Consider the following 14,800-nt stretch of genomic DNA (forward strand, 5'->3'; position numbering starts at 1 on the left):
GTAGCTATACAAGCATCTATGCAGATTTGAGTTAAATTGACTCTAAATACCCTACCGACTGTTAGCTTTGCCCATCTACTTCATCTCCCTTCTGCTAGGTCCAGGAATCCCCCGGGATGGATCAGATGACGAGGAATGGCCCACCCTGGAGAAGGCCGCTACCATGACAGGGGCAGTCCAGCATGCAGAGGTGGTCGTGGACCCTGAGGATGAGCGTGCCATCGAGATGTTCATGAACAAGAACCCTCCTGCCAGGTATGGCTGGGATGGTGTGGGTTTGAGACTGTAGGTCCTGATAGCAGCTTCCAGCGGGAAAGCCTATGCCCTATTCAAACCAATGCTGATGTGCCTACTGTGGGGGAGGAGCCGAGCATTACGAATTGTAGTGTCACTGGGCCCTCCCTAGTGGCACAACAAGTTAAAGGGCAGCACTGCAAAGCTAGCTACGGTCGCTTCAGCAGGAGTTCAATCCCTGGCCAGAGAGCTGACCACATGGTGTGGCAGACCTCTCCCGACCTGAGTGCTGCTCCCCCCAGCAGTGTATTTCAGTTTATCCACCTGCTCTGCTCCCCATTCTGTCTTTGGTGAATCCTCTCACTGCCCCTGCACCTCTGGCCTGTACCCCAGTTCTGTTGCATAAATAAAGAAATCTTTAAAAAAAAAAAAATTGTAGTTTCCCCATCATGACAATGGGCTTTGAGGACCATCTTGAAAATGACCCAAACTCAAGAGTATCTCCTCCCCTTCTGTCTGTGTGTTCTATAAGTCCCCAGATGACTGGGGGAAACAGAAACAGGTCTTTTGTCTCTGGAGAGCCATCCCATTGCTTTTGGTCTTGTTAGACTCAGTCTTCTCAGGGGAAAGTTCAATTTTCTTGTCCAAGTTGCTTTCCTATCTAAAAGTGTTTAATCCAGGGTGTTTCAAACTTGACTCTTGGCGTTTGGACAGCGTAGTTCTTTGTGGAGGCCATCCTGTAGATTATAGGCTGTTCAGCAGTATCCCTGACCTCTACCCACTGGATGCCAATAGAGACCTACCCTTAAATGTGACAGATAACCAGAAATGTCTCCAGACATTGCCATATGTCAGGAAAAGAGCAAAATTGATCCCCCAGTTAGAACCACCAATTGATTACAGCCCTTCCTGGTGGCACTACGGGCAAGCTAGCCACTGCCACTTCAGTGCAAGTTCGATCCCTAGCCCCACATGGCACTGCAGACCTCTCCTGACCCGCCCGCTGCTCCCCTCAGCAGTGTACTTCGTTAGTCGGCCTGTTCTGCTCCCCACTCTGTCTCTGGTGAATCTTCTCACCACCCCTGCACTGCTGACCTGTGCTCCAGTTCTTTATGCATGAATAAGTCTTTTAAAAAAATAAAAGAACCACTGATTTATTCCAATCTATAGTAAATGTTAGCTCCAACATCAGTGAGCACTTAAGCTCTGTGGCCAAACTCCTTAGCCTAGAGGCAGGGAATCTAGGCTAAGGCCCCTCAAAGCACTTACTAATTGTAGTGTCACCACCATGACAATTCAGGCTGTTTGGGTTAATGCTCTCTCATCGCTAATAATACTGTCAAGAGGCAGGAAACCTAACTAATAAGTTAGTAGCTTATTTCTGCATGCAAAAGGAAGACATGAGCCCTCTTTCCCAGATTGATGCAGAGCAGCTGAAATAAGTGTCACAAGGTGTGTGCTTATCCCAGAGAGCCTCTCAAGTACTCACTTAGCACCTCATCATTCCTTTTTTTTAATTTTATAATAGTTTATTTTTACATATTTTGTGCATTTTTCCATCTCAGTTGCAGTCCTCTAGGTTTCCCATCTCTTCATCCCTTTTTAACAGATAATTCTGACAAACTTGGCAGAATCATTTTTCCAACTTGCAGTAAATAGAAAAGTGGCTGGAAACAGGTACAGTTAGAAAATTACAGCTGGCATCTTTAACAGACAGGCCTAGGCCCACATGAATGTAGCAGTTGGAGGCCATTTTGTTTGGGGTCACATTCTAGTCTACCCTAAAGCACCTGGATTTTAGAATCTGTAAGACAGGGATTGACTCTTTGCCCCCACAAAATGTGAGGCCTTGGGTTATTAGCCTCTCTGAGTGCACTCCCATGTCTGTATAAGGGGAACACTGGCACTCAGGAAGGCATTGTGCAGCTGCCTCTGAGGAGATACCTGGAAAGTCACATAATCTATGCCCCGACAGAAAAGGCCCTCAGAAAACAGGAAGGCTTGAATACAGTCTTTGAGTAATGTGTTTGATTCAACAACATTTCATTCATCCTGTTGTGAGAAAAAAACAAGTTGAGAACCTGGTTTCATTATATATTAGTTCATGTGAAGTCATTTCCAAGAACCTATTGACAACATTAACTTACGGTATGAGGGCTTATGGTATATTTCACACCTCTGCAGACATTATTGTCAAAGCCTACATAATAACAATCTTTGGCATGGCCAAAGATTATACTGAATATAAGTAATAGTTGTAGAAATATTTTCATAAGTTTTGATTTCAGCAATTTAAAATGGGGGGAAGTTTGTGCTATAGTTTCTCTCTGAAGAGCCCAGATACTTGAAATCTTGGTATATAATTGAGGTAATTAATCTATGATCTTGTAATTTGAGTACCCTCAGCATCTGATGGACATGTATGAAGCATGTATGGACATGTTGCACATTTGCTTTGTACTAATTACAAGTAATATACATGCATTGACTTATTTCACCTTACGTTAGGAGTTAGGTTGTTATTGTCCCTCTCTTACAGATAAGGAAACTCATTTGTAGCAAGTAGCATACCCAAGGTCATGCAGGGAATAGAAGAGCCAAGATTTGAACCCACACAGACTGGTCTCAGAGTCCAGATTTTTTTTTTTTAAGATTTATTTATTTATGCATACAAGAACTCAGGTACAGGCCGGGGGGTGGGGGTGAGAGGATTCACCAGAGACAGAGTGGGGAGCAGAATAGGCAGATCTACTGAAATACACTGTTGAAGGAACAGCAGGCAAAACAGGAGAGGTCTCTTGCACCTGGCTGGGGATTGAACTCATGCTACAGTGGCTGCAATAGCTTCAACCTCTTGCGCCACCAGGGAGGGCCCAGAATCCAGATTCGAATGGAATCTCCCATTTCTCTGTACCCTCACCAATTCTGGTGCTGGGTGGGTGGGCCTAGAAGGATACTGGGACTGCACATCCCAGCAAGATTACAGGTTATGAAGTTCACATGAGACAATGTGGAGGGAGAGTCTAGAACTTCCTCACCTGTGACCACAGCACTCCCATCCTTTCCCTCTGCACCTCTCCTAATTTCAGGCGTACCCTGGCTGACATCATCATGGAGAAGCTGACCGAGAAGCAGACAGAGGTCGAGACAGTCATGTCAGAGGTGTCGGGCTTCCCTATGCCACAGCTGGACCCCCGGGTCCTGGAGGTTTACAGAGGGGTCCGGGAGGTAAGAGCCAGGAGGAAGGCCATGATGGCACAAGAAAGAGACTTGGGTTGTCCACGACTCACACAAATAAGGCCTGTCAGCAGAGCAAACATGAGGATGTTTAGGTTCCTATTCTTGCTCTGCCACTTAGTGATACGGTGATCTGGGGTTAGTTACTTAACTCTGGTCTTGGCTTTCCCATCTGAAAAATGAAGAGGAAACTCCTCAGAGGACTGGTGTGAGGACTGAGTAGATGTCAAAGCACAAGATGATGCTCTTGCCCCTTCCTCTGCAGGTATTATCTAAATACCGCAGCGGGAAGCTTCCTAAAGCCTTTAAGGTCATCCCTGCACTTTCCAACTGGGAGCAAATCCTCTATGTCACGGAGCCGGAGACCTGGACTGCAGCCGCCATGTACCAAGCCACGAGGTAGAGAAACTGGGGGTGAGGGGTGAGGGTGGCTTTGGGTCTTCGATGAGGGTCAGGCCCCAGCCACAAGATGGACAGTCAGTGTCTTTGCTTTGCCCTGGATTTCTCTTTTATGCTTCTATCACTTTCTCAGCTTATCCTGTGTTATGTTTTGAGACCTGTGATGAGTTTCTAGGGGAGAGGCTTATAACTCCTGGGATCACCCTCAGGAAATTATGGCTCCCCAGGCATGCTCTAGCCCCCATGACAGCTAGGTAAAGAGGAGCCCTGGTGCACAGAGGAAGTGAAGAGCTGGGCGGCTCTGGAGGACGAGTGTTCACCCTGTTGGGGCATCTCTTGTGGCTCTTTCTGCTCCCTGTGTGGTCTGATTTGAGGGTTGTGCACCTCTCACATCCCTTAGAATACTTGCTTGCACCTCTGCAGCAGTGTTTAAAGAACCAGCCCCAGAGTATCAAGTGATTTTCTTTTTTTCACCCTTTCTCTCAATCCCCAAAATAGGATTTTCGCCTCTAACCTGAAGGAGCGCATGGCCCAGCGCTTCTACAACCTCGTCCTGCTCCCCCGGGTACGAGATGACATAGCTGAATACAAACGACTCAACTTCCACCTCTACATGGCACTCAAGAAGGCCCTGTTCAAGCCGGGAGCCTGGTTCAAAGGTGGGAACCCGGGAGGCAGTTAAGAAAAGGCGGATTGAGCCGCAGGTCTGACTTAGGTGGCGCTCTGAAGTGGGGACTAGGGGGAGGGATGGAGGGGGTTGTGATTGCTTCCTGCTGTGTCTCCTTTCCCTCACCATGGGCTCAAATCCTGCAACTCTCATCCTGTCCAGGGATTCTGATCCCACTGTGTGAGTCAGGCACCTGTACTCTCCGGGAAGCCATCATCGTGGGAAGCATCATCACCAAATGTTCCATCCCGGTTTTGCATTCCAGGTAGAGTTGGTGGGGGTGAAGGATGATCGGTTGGTGCATACCCAGATTATAAATCTCCTGCATTGGGTTGTGGAGGGCTGGGAGGACAGAGTGCGGAAGGAGCTAGAACAACCCGAGGTTTTGTGGCTTGTTTAAGCCAGTCTGTGTGTCCTCACTCCAGAAGAACCTTAGTTCCACGGGGAGAGGGTTCCAGTGCCAGCCACACGCAAGGTGCTCAGGTAACAGTTAAATGACATGGGAACATAGGAAGATAGTAGGTATGATGGAGCTTATGAGACTTTTGCACATAATCTAGCTGGATGCAGGATTTCAGCACTGAAGCAGCGAGTGGTGTGGAGGTGGCAACTGGCTTCCAGGGAGTATTGATAAGATCAGTGAGGGCGAAGGCGGCTTGAGAAAGCCCCTGAAGTGTAGCACCCAGTGGAAGAGGCAGAGAAGTAGTGTTCGCTCTGACATTTTCCCCACCACCACGTGACCTCCCGCCCCCTCCAGCGCAGCCATGCTGAAAATTGCCGAGATGGAATACAGCGGGGCCAACAGCATCTTCCTGCGCCTGCTGCTGGATAAGAAATACGCGCTGCCCTACCGCGTGCTGGACGCTCTGGTCTTCCATTTCCTGGGCTTCCGGACAGAGAAGCGTGAACTTCCCGTGCTGTGGCACCAGTGCCTTCTGACTCTGGCCCAGCGTTACAAGGCCGACCTGGCCACAGAGCAGAAGGAGGCCCTGCTGGAACTGCTTCGCCTGCAGCCCCATCCACAGGTGTCCCCCGAGATCCGGCGTGAGCTACAGAGCGCAGTCCCCCGGGATGTGGAAGATGTTCCCGTTGCCATGGAGTGAGGAAAACAGTCCCTCATCCTGGCCTGAGGGCCGTGGGGGGGGATATCAGGACCCCTGTTGGTGACTGCAGAGGACAGTGAGCCTTGAGATCCAGATCAGCTGGAGGGCTGAAGATCGAGGTCAGCGCAGTGAGAGGCCAGGGCAAACTTCCCAGTCCCTGGCAGAGAGGACTGAGGGTCTGCCTGGCTCCAGCTTTCATTCTAGGCCTGAGTTCCCACTCAGTGCTGAGACCTGACAGCGTCTCTTCCTCCCCAGCAGGGGTGGAAGTACTTTGTCTCGGGCTGCTGTGTCAAGTTACCGCGGTATAGATAAAAACACTGGCAAGTGTTCTTGAATTTCCGTTTCAATGTGATCTATAGGGTTGGGAATTACTCGTCCCTGTTCTGTCTAGAATTGGATTCTTACCAGTGTTGAGGACCCTCTCTTAAGCAGGGTATACCCACCCTGTTGGCCCATAGGGGGCACACTCTCCACTTTCCCTGACAGCTTGCTTTGCGAGAATGCCAGCAGCCAGATAAGTCTCCTCTCAGCTGCCGATGGGAGAGCTACAGAAAAGCCTTAAGAGTAAAGTGGAGTTAGAAAGACCAGAGAGAAGAGTCCAGTCACCAGCAGATAAGCTCCCTTTCAGGTTTCCCTGTCTTGGCTAATGACAGTGTTACAAGGATTGGCAAAACAGTTGTCCTTTTGCTCGTAACCCATGGGTGAAGAACGACTTTTTTAGCATTTGTAAATATGAGGTGACTGGTAAAGATTACATGAAATTCAAATTTCAGTGTCCATAAGCGAAGTGAACATAGCCGCACCCACCCATTGGCATGCTACTGCCTGTTCTAGCCCTGTCACACACTTGCTCCATGTGCCTTTGTCCCAACCCTTTTACTGCATTTGGGGACAAGTTTGTTTCTTTATGTGCAGTTTTGTCCTTGAGAAACACTGGGTGGAAGCTGAATACTACACCCGGCTAACCTAAGGCAGTTAACAGAAGGCACAGCACAGCCCTCACACCCATACTGTGTTCATCTCCAGGGTCGGGAGCCACACCCGTATCTGGTATGATAATTTCCCACATCCTTTCAGCCTTCCCTTCCACAATCAAACTTTAGGTGTTTTTCAAGATAAGAAGACATTTATAGTACTTAAAGAGTGTTTTAACAATTTAATGTGTGAAAACTGCTATCCTCTTTATTCCCTTTTAAAAAAAAAAAAAAGAGTCACCAAGTTTTGAGTGTTGGGTCCCAAACTTGCCTTTTCCCATTAGCCCTGTGGTTTGCATTGTGCAACTTTGCAAAATGCAGTGATTTCTTTAGGAACAAATACATCACATAAAGCAGAACTGTTTCTGGGGCAGAGACCATAGGCCCACAAAGCCTAAAATACTGCTCCTAACCCTTTACTGGAAAGGCTTTGGTGACCATTGGTGTTCATCCTCCCCAACCTTATGCAATCTAGAAATAGGCTTTTACCCCCAAAGCTAACCAATCCAAGAAGCCAAAGCCAACTTCATTCCAGAATCTTTATTAAGGTAGCAGAGAGGTCCTGGGCTACAAGCCTGGACCTTGTAGCCTTAGGAAAGACCTGTGTCCATAGGGCTTGCCTCCCTCTCCTGACAGGGAGCTCTGGTACCTCCAAAGCAGCCCTGTTTCCTCTCTTCCCCAAAGGATGGGGCAGAGAGCAAGAGGGAGAGGAGGGTATCACCCCACCCCAGGCTATAGCAGCTCCTTGGCCACAAAGATACTCTAGCCAGCAGCAGAGGGGAGAGACGCAGCAACCACCAGGGTTACCACCAGGGTTAGAGGGGGCCCACCACACCCTCTTACAGTTGTACTCATAACAATCAATAAATTAAAACAACCTCTTCCTTCAGCACTACCTCCCTCAATCACACAGAAGCTGAGCCAAAAGCAAAGCAAGGAGGAATTGGTTAGTTCTGGCCCCTTCTAGGAATAGCTGTGAGCAGGATAATGCAGGGCCTGCTAAGTATGTTAAGAGGAGCTGTCTAGACTGTTTCCCCTCACACGTGTCTATCAGAACATCTGAAATTCCTTCAGGAAGACCCCTATCCAAATGCAGTAACTCTAGAAGGTGCGACACCTTTAGAAGGCACTGGGGCGTTTTGACAGTTGAGAACATGAGAGCCTCGGAATCCAAGGGGCCTCAAAAAGGAATGCTGGTGCATATATTCTGCCTAGTTGAATTTTGTCTCAGACCAGCCTGGCCCACAGCCAGCTACAATGGAAAGAAACGGAGCTGGCAGATACAAGGGAAGAGGAGCCTGACGGGCCACCCAGATATGCCAGCCAGGCCCTTTAGTGCACACTGCAGGGACAGGTGGGACCCACCCCTTGGGCTTTGTGAGAGGCAAGTAGGAAGGAGCCCCCTCAGATTTCAGATGTGGCGTGGTTCATCCTGTAGGCAGGAAGTGGGATGGCAGTGTCCCCTCCTCTGCTGTCAGCGGCCACTCGAGGGGGCCTCTCCCGGTGCTACAGGTGGATAGCTGTGACATCTGTGGGAGTGCTGGTCTGGCTGGGCCCCTGGCTGCTGGAGCCCCTGGGGGCTTTAGGTGCTGGGCTTCCGGAGGTTTGGGCAGCATCCCTGAGGCTCTCCCTGAGGGCAGCTTCAATCTGCTCCTGACAGGCCCGCAGGCAGTCCTGGGAATACAGGGAACGGTGAGGGGGGGCTACCGAGGAACAGAGGGAGCCCCTTTTGGAATGAAAGGCTGTTTCCTCCCCCTCTGTCTATCATCGGCAACAGGTGTCAGAGAAGGACGTCTCCCGGCACACAGGGAAGTCTGGGGAGGTTAGGCCACAGCCCAGCCCCAGGAATCAGCCTTCAATTCTTAGAAAACTGGCAAGAGGATGTGGCGAGAGAGTGTGAGAGCAGCCCTGCATCTGACACTGAACCTCCCCACCCCCACTCTGGCATACCACTTGGCAAGAAAGGGCACCCAGGGACAGTGCCCTTCAACCCACCCAACGCTTTTTTTCCATAACAAGGCAAGAGGAAAAAGGCAGCAGAAACCAGGGGCGGAAAGGGGGGGTGGGGTCTGGGGGTTGCTCATGAAACCAGAGTGGGGACAAGGTTGGGGGATAGACACTTCCCTCTACTGGAGGTTCAGGGAATCACAGTGCCTCATGAATGACAGACATACTGCTGCGCAGCATCCCAACACTCACCACTTCCGTGCCGGTGATCCCAGCAAGCAGCTCTGTGAGCTCATCCCCGGATGTGGCGCAGGCACCGAGGCCTTGCACGGCAGCCCCGATACTGCCTGTGGCGATCATGGAGGGCGGGTACATGGCAAAGGTGTAATCTTGGAAAGGGAGAGGAACAGTGAGACCAGGGGGCATTTAAGGATAGCCACCAGCATGGCCTTCCTAGTCCTCAGAAGGTGCCAGGCAGTGTGAACAAGCAGGGGACATACTGGGAAACCCAGCAATAAGTGGTGGTGTGACATAGGGCCAGGGGCCTCTTCCCTACAGAGGATCAGGGTGAACAGCAGACTTCCACAGGTCAGGTCTAAGGTGGTCCATAGTTACCCTGGCCAGACACTACAGTCCCTCACTGGCGTGGAAACAAAACAGGTTCAAGGATCTGCATCCTGCCAACTTGCTGTATGACCTTGGGCAAATCATTTCCTTCTAAGCTCTTAGTGTCCACTCCAGCACCCAGGGGGTCTCTGAGGCCTCAAAGAACTCTTAATAATGTTCTGCTGGTTTTCTGTACAGCAACTGAGGGGATATCACTCAGAGTCTGTGGGGAATATAAATCATAATCTCCTAGTTACCTCTCAGTTATTCTCATTTTCTTGATTTAACAAAAATGTGCATAGGGTTCTTACCTGTAGCACACAAGGCCAAAAAGGTCTGGGCATGCTTTTTGACCAAGGCCTGTCGGTCTCGGGGCAAAGACAGTCGGTGAAGAATCAGGGCCAGGAAGTCATGGGCAATCACAGCGGCAAGGTCCCACTTGAGTTTCCCCAGGACCAGCACCTCCCAGTCCTGAGGGTGGGGGAGAGGGTGGGGTCAGCGGATGAAGAAGGAAAGGGGAGAGAACAAAGCAGAAGTTTCACAGGGAGGGAAGTCTATCAATCTCGAAGGTCAAGACCCTAGTTCTGCTTCTGGCTTAAGAACTGGCAGTGTGGAGAGACCAGGGCAGTGTATGGATTGTCTCCAAATCCTAATTGGTTATCTTTTTGGGGCTAAGAAATCAGGGCTTGTCCTGACTCTTCACCCTGGGGCCTGAGCATTTCTTGAGCCAGGGCTCATAGAAAAGATCGCAGCAGCAGCATCACCATGAACTTGACACTGCAGTGAAGCAAAATCCCAAGGATCTGTGTATGGAGAGGTCATCACAAGCCTCTTCCCTAACTCTGTATCCCAGCCAAGCCTGCAACTTCAAGAACGGGGAGTGAGCAAGCCAGGCCTGCTGTGACAGCTCCTGAGCTTCCCCCAAGGTTCCTCAAAGGGGACGTTGCCCAACCCAACCCACATCCCTTTGGTGGGACTTTGCGGGTGGGTATTGAGGTATAGCACCCCACACCACACCCCTTTCCCTTTAAGAACCCATAGTGTCTTTCTCAGGAAAAGTGGGAGCCAGGTCTGACGGATAGGTTCAGATGATTCCTGATGGAACAAGTCTTCTCTCTACCAGTTCGAGCCTATATACCCTGCGAGGTGCTGGAGGGAGGTTGGGAACCCCACCCCAATCTACTTCCCTGGGGTTCCCAGCCCTGACCCTATTTCTGAGTTGCACATATGAGGATTTCTTCATTGTTTTATCTCGGGAAGGAACTAGTGGTTTGATCCCTTAGTGAAGCAGAAATAGCAACCCCACCCAAACTTTTGTTGGCCCCCAGCCACAGCACCTCTCTTCTGGCTTGAGCTTAGGTGTCATCCTCCCAGCCCCAAGCCTCACAGAACCCCACAAAAGAATAGCCTTGCCTACAGCCAGAAGTTAGCCCCAAAAGCCTGTCCCAGTGACAGCACTAACTCAAGTAAACAGCACAGAGGTTTCAAGGAAACATCTAGAAGGCAGCTTGGAGGGGAGGGCCTCCCTGTAGGGAGACGTGGGGTCTTGGGTGAAGGCAAGCAGTTACCCTACCCTGCATCTGCACAGTCCCTAAGAACCTGAGTTCTAGCCTGGCACAAGCTAGACACTGCCAGCCCCTGGAACCATAGCTGCAGGGGCTGGCGGTGTCTGTTATAGCCCCGCCTTTAAGGCCACCTGGGTGAGTGGAAAGGCCCAGACTCTCCTCATCCTTTCCAGTGCAATGCTGAGGTCGGACCCTGGCGTCCTCTGGGCCTCAGCCCTCTCTGCTGCCAAGGATTTGGACTAAATGGAGTCCTCTGAGGTCCCTTCCAACTCTGACCTTCTAGGAAGTCATCTAGACGCTCCACCCCCAGCACAGGCAGAGGGAGTGGGGGAGCTGCCGTTTCTGAAAAGTTCCCCTCACACAAAGGCACATCCACCATCCCACCTATTCATAAAAGGAAGTCCCTTCCACCTTCCAGCCCAAACCCCTCCAAAACATCTTGCTCCTCAACCCTAGAAATGAGCTCTACCTTCAGACTGGCCAAAAAAACGACCAGACTCATCACAAAGAACTGTGGGGCCTCCTGCTCCCATCTCTGAGAGCTACTTGGCAGGAAGAGGAATCCTGTTCCTCCACAAGCAGCAGTCGGGGGCCCCAGTACCCTGGCTTCCCTGCCAGCCAATCACAGCAGCCTGCATGCTGCCCTCCTCCCCAGGAGATGGGGCCCAGAGACTCCTCTCAGGGTCAGGAGAAGACTTGGCTGTAATGCAAGGTGGAGGAAGGTGCCAGCTCACCCACCCTCTCCAAGCCCCTCAGGAGATAATCTGCATACCCTGCGTAACCCTTTCCACATCCCAGCGGCACCTCACCGGGTTCAGCGAGGAAAGAGAAGTGGCCACACTTCTGCCTGGCCTTGGGAAGAGCCCAGCCTAAATTCCCAGCAAGAGAGGCCCAAGGAGCCACTTCCCAACCACAGGAGTGACAGCAGCTCCCCACAGAGTTATGAAAGACCTTGGTCAGAGTGGGCAGGCTGGGAGGGGGCATTATTATCACATCGGAAGCAGCTGCAGCTCGGCTACCAGGCTGCACCTCAACTCCAGCCCTTAACTAGGAGGGAAAAGGAGATGATTCCACCGGGGCCCCAAGCAGCTGCTCGAGTTCCTTAGAGGCAGGACAGGGAGAATAAGGGATTAGGAAGGGCTGTCTCTCCTGAGATAGAAAGGGAAGGAAAAAAGGTGGGATGGAACTCCTGGGCCCTTCTAGAGCAATCAGGGCCTGGCTTTAAACCACTCTCAGAGGCTTTTCTATCACAAAGTCCACACTGGGATACTCAACCAAGGGAGCCCCCTCCCCCACATGAAGCACATTCCACTCCCCCACTCCAGTGGGGGTGTGCAGGCATGTCCTGCTGCTGCCAATAAATAACTCATGGTGGCTGTGTAAACCCAGAGGCAAAGTACTAGTGAGTGTAGACATGCAGTTTGACTTGTTGCTATCTGGGGGAAAGACCAGGAAGGAGTGGCACCCCCTGGAGGTCAGGAGAAGGGGATTTAGTTAAAGCTGGCAGCTCTACCCAGACCATCACAGGACATGCATGCCCCATCTTTCTTACACACACACACAAAAAGCCGCTGCAAGCCATGCTCCCTCTCCGGAGAACAGAAACCTTCTGCGGTCTTAGCTTTCCTTTTCCCGGTGAGGAGGCAGTATGTGGTGGGGTGGGGGGCAGGAAGGGAAAGGGATTAGGCACAAACCCGCATCTGGTGGGGGGTGACAGCATAGTCGGTGTAGATACACAGTTTTTCGATAGTCAGGGGCTTAGTCTCTCGCAGTTTGGAGGCCAGCAGCATGCAGACCGACCCCAGGAGCTGCAATTGGGCCTTGCGGGTAGGGACGCAGGACAGGTAGCGATCCAGGTAGTTCATGGCCAGGGGGAAGACTTCCTCTTCACAGCGCTGCTCCTCACACACCTGGGGGAAGGTGCACAGTCACTTCTGGAGCAGGGGAGTGGGAAACGCTACAGCACTGAAGGGGGTAAGTGTCTGAAGGGAGATGAGTTCGGGAGTAAAAGTGGAAGAGGGCTAAGTGTACTTAGACAAGGACTAAAACAGAGGATGCGCCTTCCCCAAGGTGACGCCCCCCACTTCCTCCGCGTTGCCTCCTCCCCCCCCCCGGGGGGAGGGAGGGAGGGACAGCAGAGCCTCCCTTCCTTAAGGATTCCAAACTGAGACTCCCCTCCCCCATAGCAGAGGGGGCCACGGGAGAGTCAAACAAGGTAGCCAGAAAGCTGATTACCTTACCCCCGTTACCATCACCCATCGCACACACCCAAAGGGAAGGGAGGAGACTCCCGCCACCGCCTCCCGCACTTTTCATTTCCCTGATGGCCGGAACAGCGCGCGCGCCACCCCCACTGCCTTCCCCGCCAGAACCCCGCGACACACAGGAACCGGCTCTCGGGCGGAGGCGGTAGAGCCCAGGGTTTTCCAGGCGTGCGCTCCCGAGAAGACCGAGCGGGGGAGGGAAGCAGGAGAGGCTGAGCGAAGCAGGAGGGGCGAGGTGGCCGCCGGCCTGCTTCCCCTACCCGAGAGGATTAACTGGGGTGCCAAACGACTGGCAATCACAGTCAGGACTGGGGAAGGGAAACGGACACCACGGAAGCTGTTGGCCAAGGGTGCGAGTGAAAGGCCCGGCCCAGGGTCTGGGCCACCGAAGCATCCTGCTGATTGTTTCTGGGACCAGGATGTCCCCACGGGGCGGCCCCGGAACGTCCGGAGCTGAGGACGCAGCGCGGCGGGGGAGGGGAGACCCTGTCCAGGCGGTACCTCCAGCATCCAGTACGCCAGCATCTTCCGCATGTGCGGCTTGATCTCCCTCTGCACACACTGGAAGTAGGAGGCGCTGGGCACATAGCGCTCCTCCAGGCGGAGCAAGCTCTGCAGGACACGCTGGTCGCCCAGCAGCCGCGGGTCTGGCCCGGCCCGGGGCGCGTGCCGGGTGCCCTCGCAACACAGCAGCTCCATACTCGGGCAACACACAGGCAGGCAAGAGTGCGGACGCGCGAGCCACAAGGCAGGCAGAGGGCCGGAGCGCGCGATCTGGTGCTGGCGCTGGCACTGCGCAGCGCTCGGAGCCCCAGCCCGCCCGCGCCGGCGCGCTCACCGCTGCCCTGACAGCAGCCCCGCCCCTCGCGACGATGTAGCAACCGTGGAATGCTCCAACGTCGTTACGTCTAAGGGGCGGGGCGATCAGCGGCGCAGACGGAAAGGGCTGGCGGGCGCCACCCCCTCCCCCACTCCCCGGCGGCCACATTGGTCCGCGGGGCGCAGCGGCCCGGCTTCCGGGCGCTTTGGGCCCGTCGGACCCCCGGGTGGAAAGAACCTTCTTGGAGGTGGGCCTCCTCCCCACCAAAGAGCCCTCGCGTCTCGTTCCGCAGGCTCTAGACGCCCGGAAAGAACTTTTCTGCAAAGGTTATTCATTCATTCGTCGAGCCCTGCTTCACCGCTGCTTACTCTAGGGAATACAAGTAATAAAACTGCTGTTCCGTTATTCTAGGCATTTACCCTCCGATGACTTATTAAACGCTCACGAAAATCCTGAGTTAGGATTACTTATGTTGCGGATGCGGAAAGAGGAGCTCAGTATAGAACAGACAGCTGGCAGAGCTATGACGCGAATGTTGAGAGGCTCCAGAGTCCACGAAGCTCTACACTGTTATTTAAGCGGATTCCTCAGGTCAGCTAACATCGGCATCACCCAAGATCCGGTTGAAATGCAGGCTCTCCACGCCTGATCTCCTGGATCACACCTGCAGTTTTAACATCTCTGTGCATGAAAGTATGGGAAGGGCTGGTCTAAATAGCATTATTTACAGAATAAAACCGGGCACAAAGGCCATGGACTCAAGGCCTCACCTTGTCATTAAATTGGCTGTGTGGCCTTGGACAAGCCCTTAAGTAGCCTTAGTTTCTTTTTGAGAAAAATGTGGGCGAAGAAGCAAGATACTCTCTGAAGAAGTTTCTTGGTCAGGCTTTATAAAATCTCCCAGTAGCCATTTTTTCCACTTCCCAAACTTTGACTACTTTGTAGTCTTCCCCAAACTGGATTTCACATAACCACAGGCATTCA

The 14,800-nt window shown here is 52.3% G+C and overlaps 2 protein-coding genes across 2 annotated transcripts in view; one reads left to right on the plus strand and one right to left on the minus strand.

The window, feature by feature from the left end:
* The window catches only part of BYSL (bystin-like), a 9,867-nt gene extending 3,887 nt beyond the window's left edge, over positions 1-5,980 (plus strand). The window contains exons 2-7 of the mRNA XM_004673470.2: positions 99-255; positions 3,324-3,462; positions 3,737-3,870; positions 4,369-4,529; positions 4,700-4,802; positions 5,295-5,980. Coding sequence (XP_004673527.1) covers positions 99-255; positions 3,324-3,462; positions 3,737-3,870; positions 4,369-4,529; positions 4,700-4,802; positions 5,295-5,640 — 1,040 coding nt within the window. The 3' untranslated portion in view covers positions 5,641-5,980. The remainder of the gene's footprint in view (positions 1-98; positions 256-3,323; positions 3,463-3,736; positions 3,871-4,368; positions 4,530-4,699; positions 4,803-5,294) is intronic.
* A 1,164-nt stretch (positions 5,981-7,144) lies between these two features.
* On the minus strand, positions 7,145-13,886 carry CCND3 (cyclin D3). The gene is made up of 5 exons (XM_004673471.2): positions 13,498-13,886; positions 12,427-12,642; positions 9,479-9,638; positions 8,814-8,950; positions 7,145-8,288 (listed from the first exon to the last, which is right to left on the minus strand). Exons 1-5 carry the CDS (start codon positions 13,693-13,695, stop codon positions 8,121-8,123), a joined length of 879 nt encoding a protein of 292 aa, XP_004673528.1. The 5' UTR covers positions 13,696-13,886; the 3' UTR covers positions 7,145-8,120.
* Positions 13,887-14,800: the final 914 nt, after the last annotated feature.

Source organism: Condylura cristata, unplaced genomic scaffold (assembly GCF_000260355.1).
Source record: "Condylura cristata isolate star-nosed mole 26May11 unplaced genomic scaffold, ConCri1.0 scaffold00001, whole genome shotgun sequence".
NCBI lineage: Eukaryota > Metazoa > Chordata > Mammalia > Eulipotyphla > Talpidae > Condylura > Condylura cristata.

Coding starts and splice junctions, on each gene's coding strand:
- CCND3 (XM_004673471.2), bottom strand. CDS start 13,695: ATGGAGCTGCTGTGTTGCGAGGGCACCCGGCACGCGCCCCGGGCCGGG. Junction 8,951..9,478: donor TTTGGCCTTGTGTGCTACAG/GTAAGAACCCTA, acceptor TCCCTTTCCAAG/ATTACACCTTTGCCATGTAC. Junction 8,289..8,813: donor GGATCACCGGCACGGAAGTG/GTGAGTGTTGGG, acceptor CTGTATTCCCAG/GACTGCCTGCGGGCCTGTCA.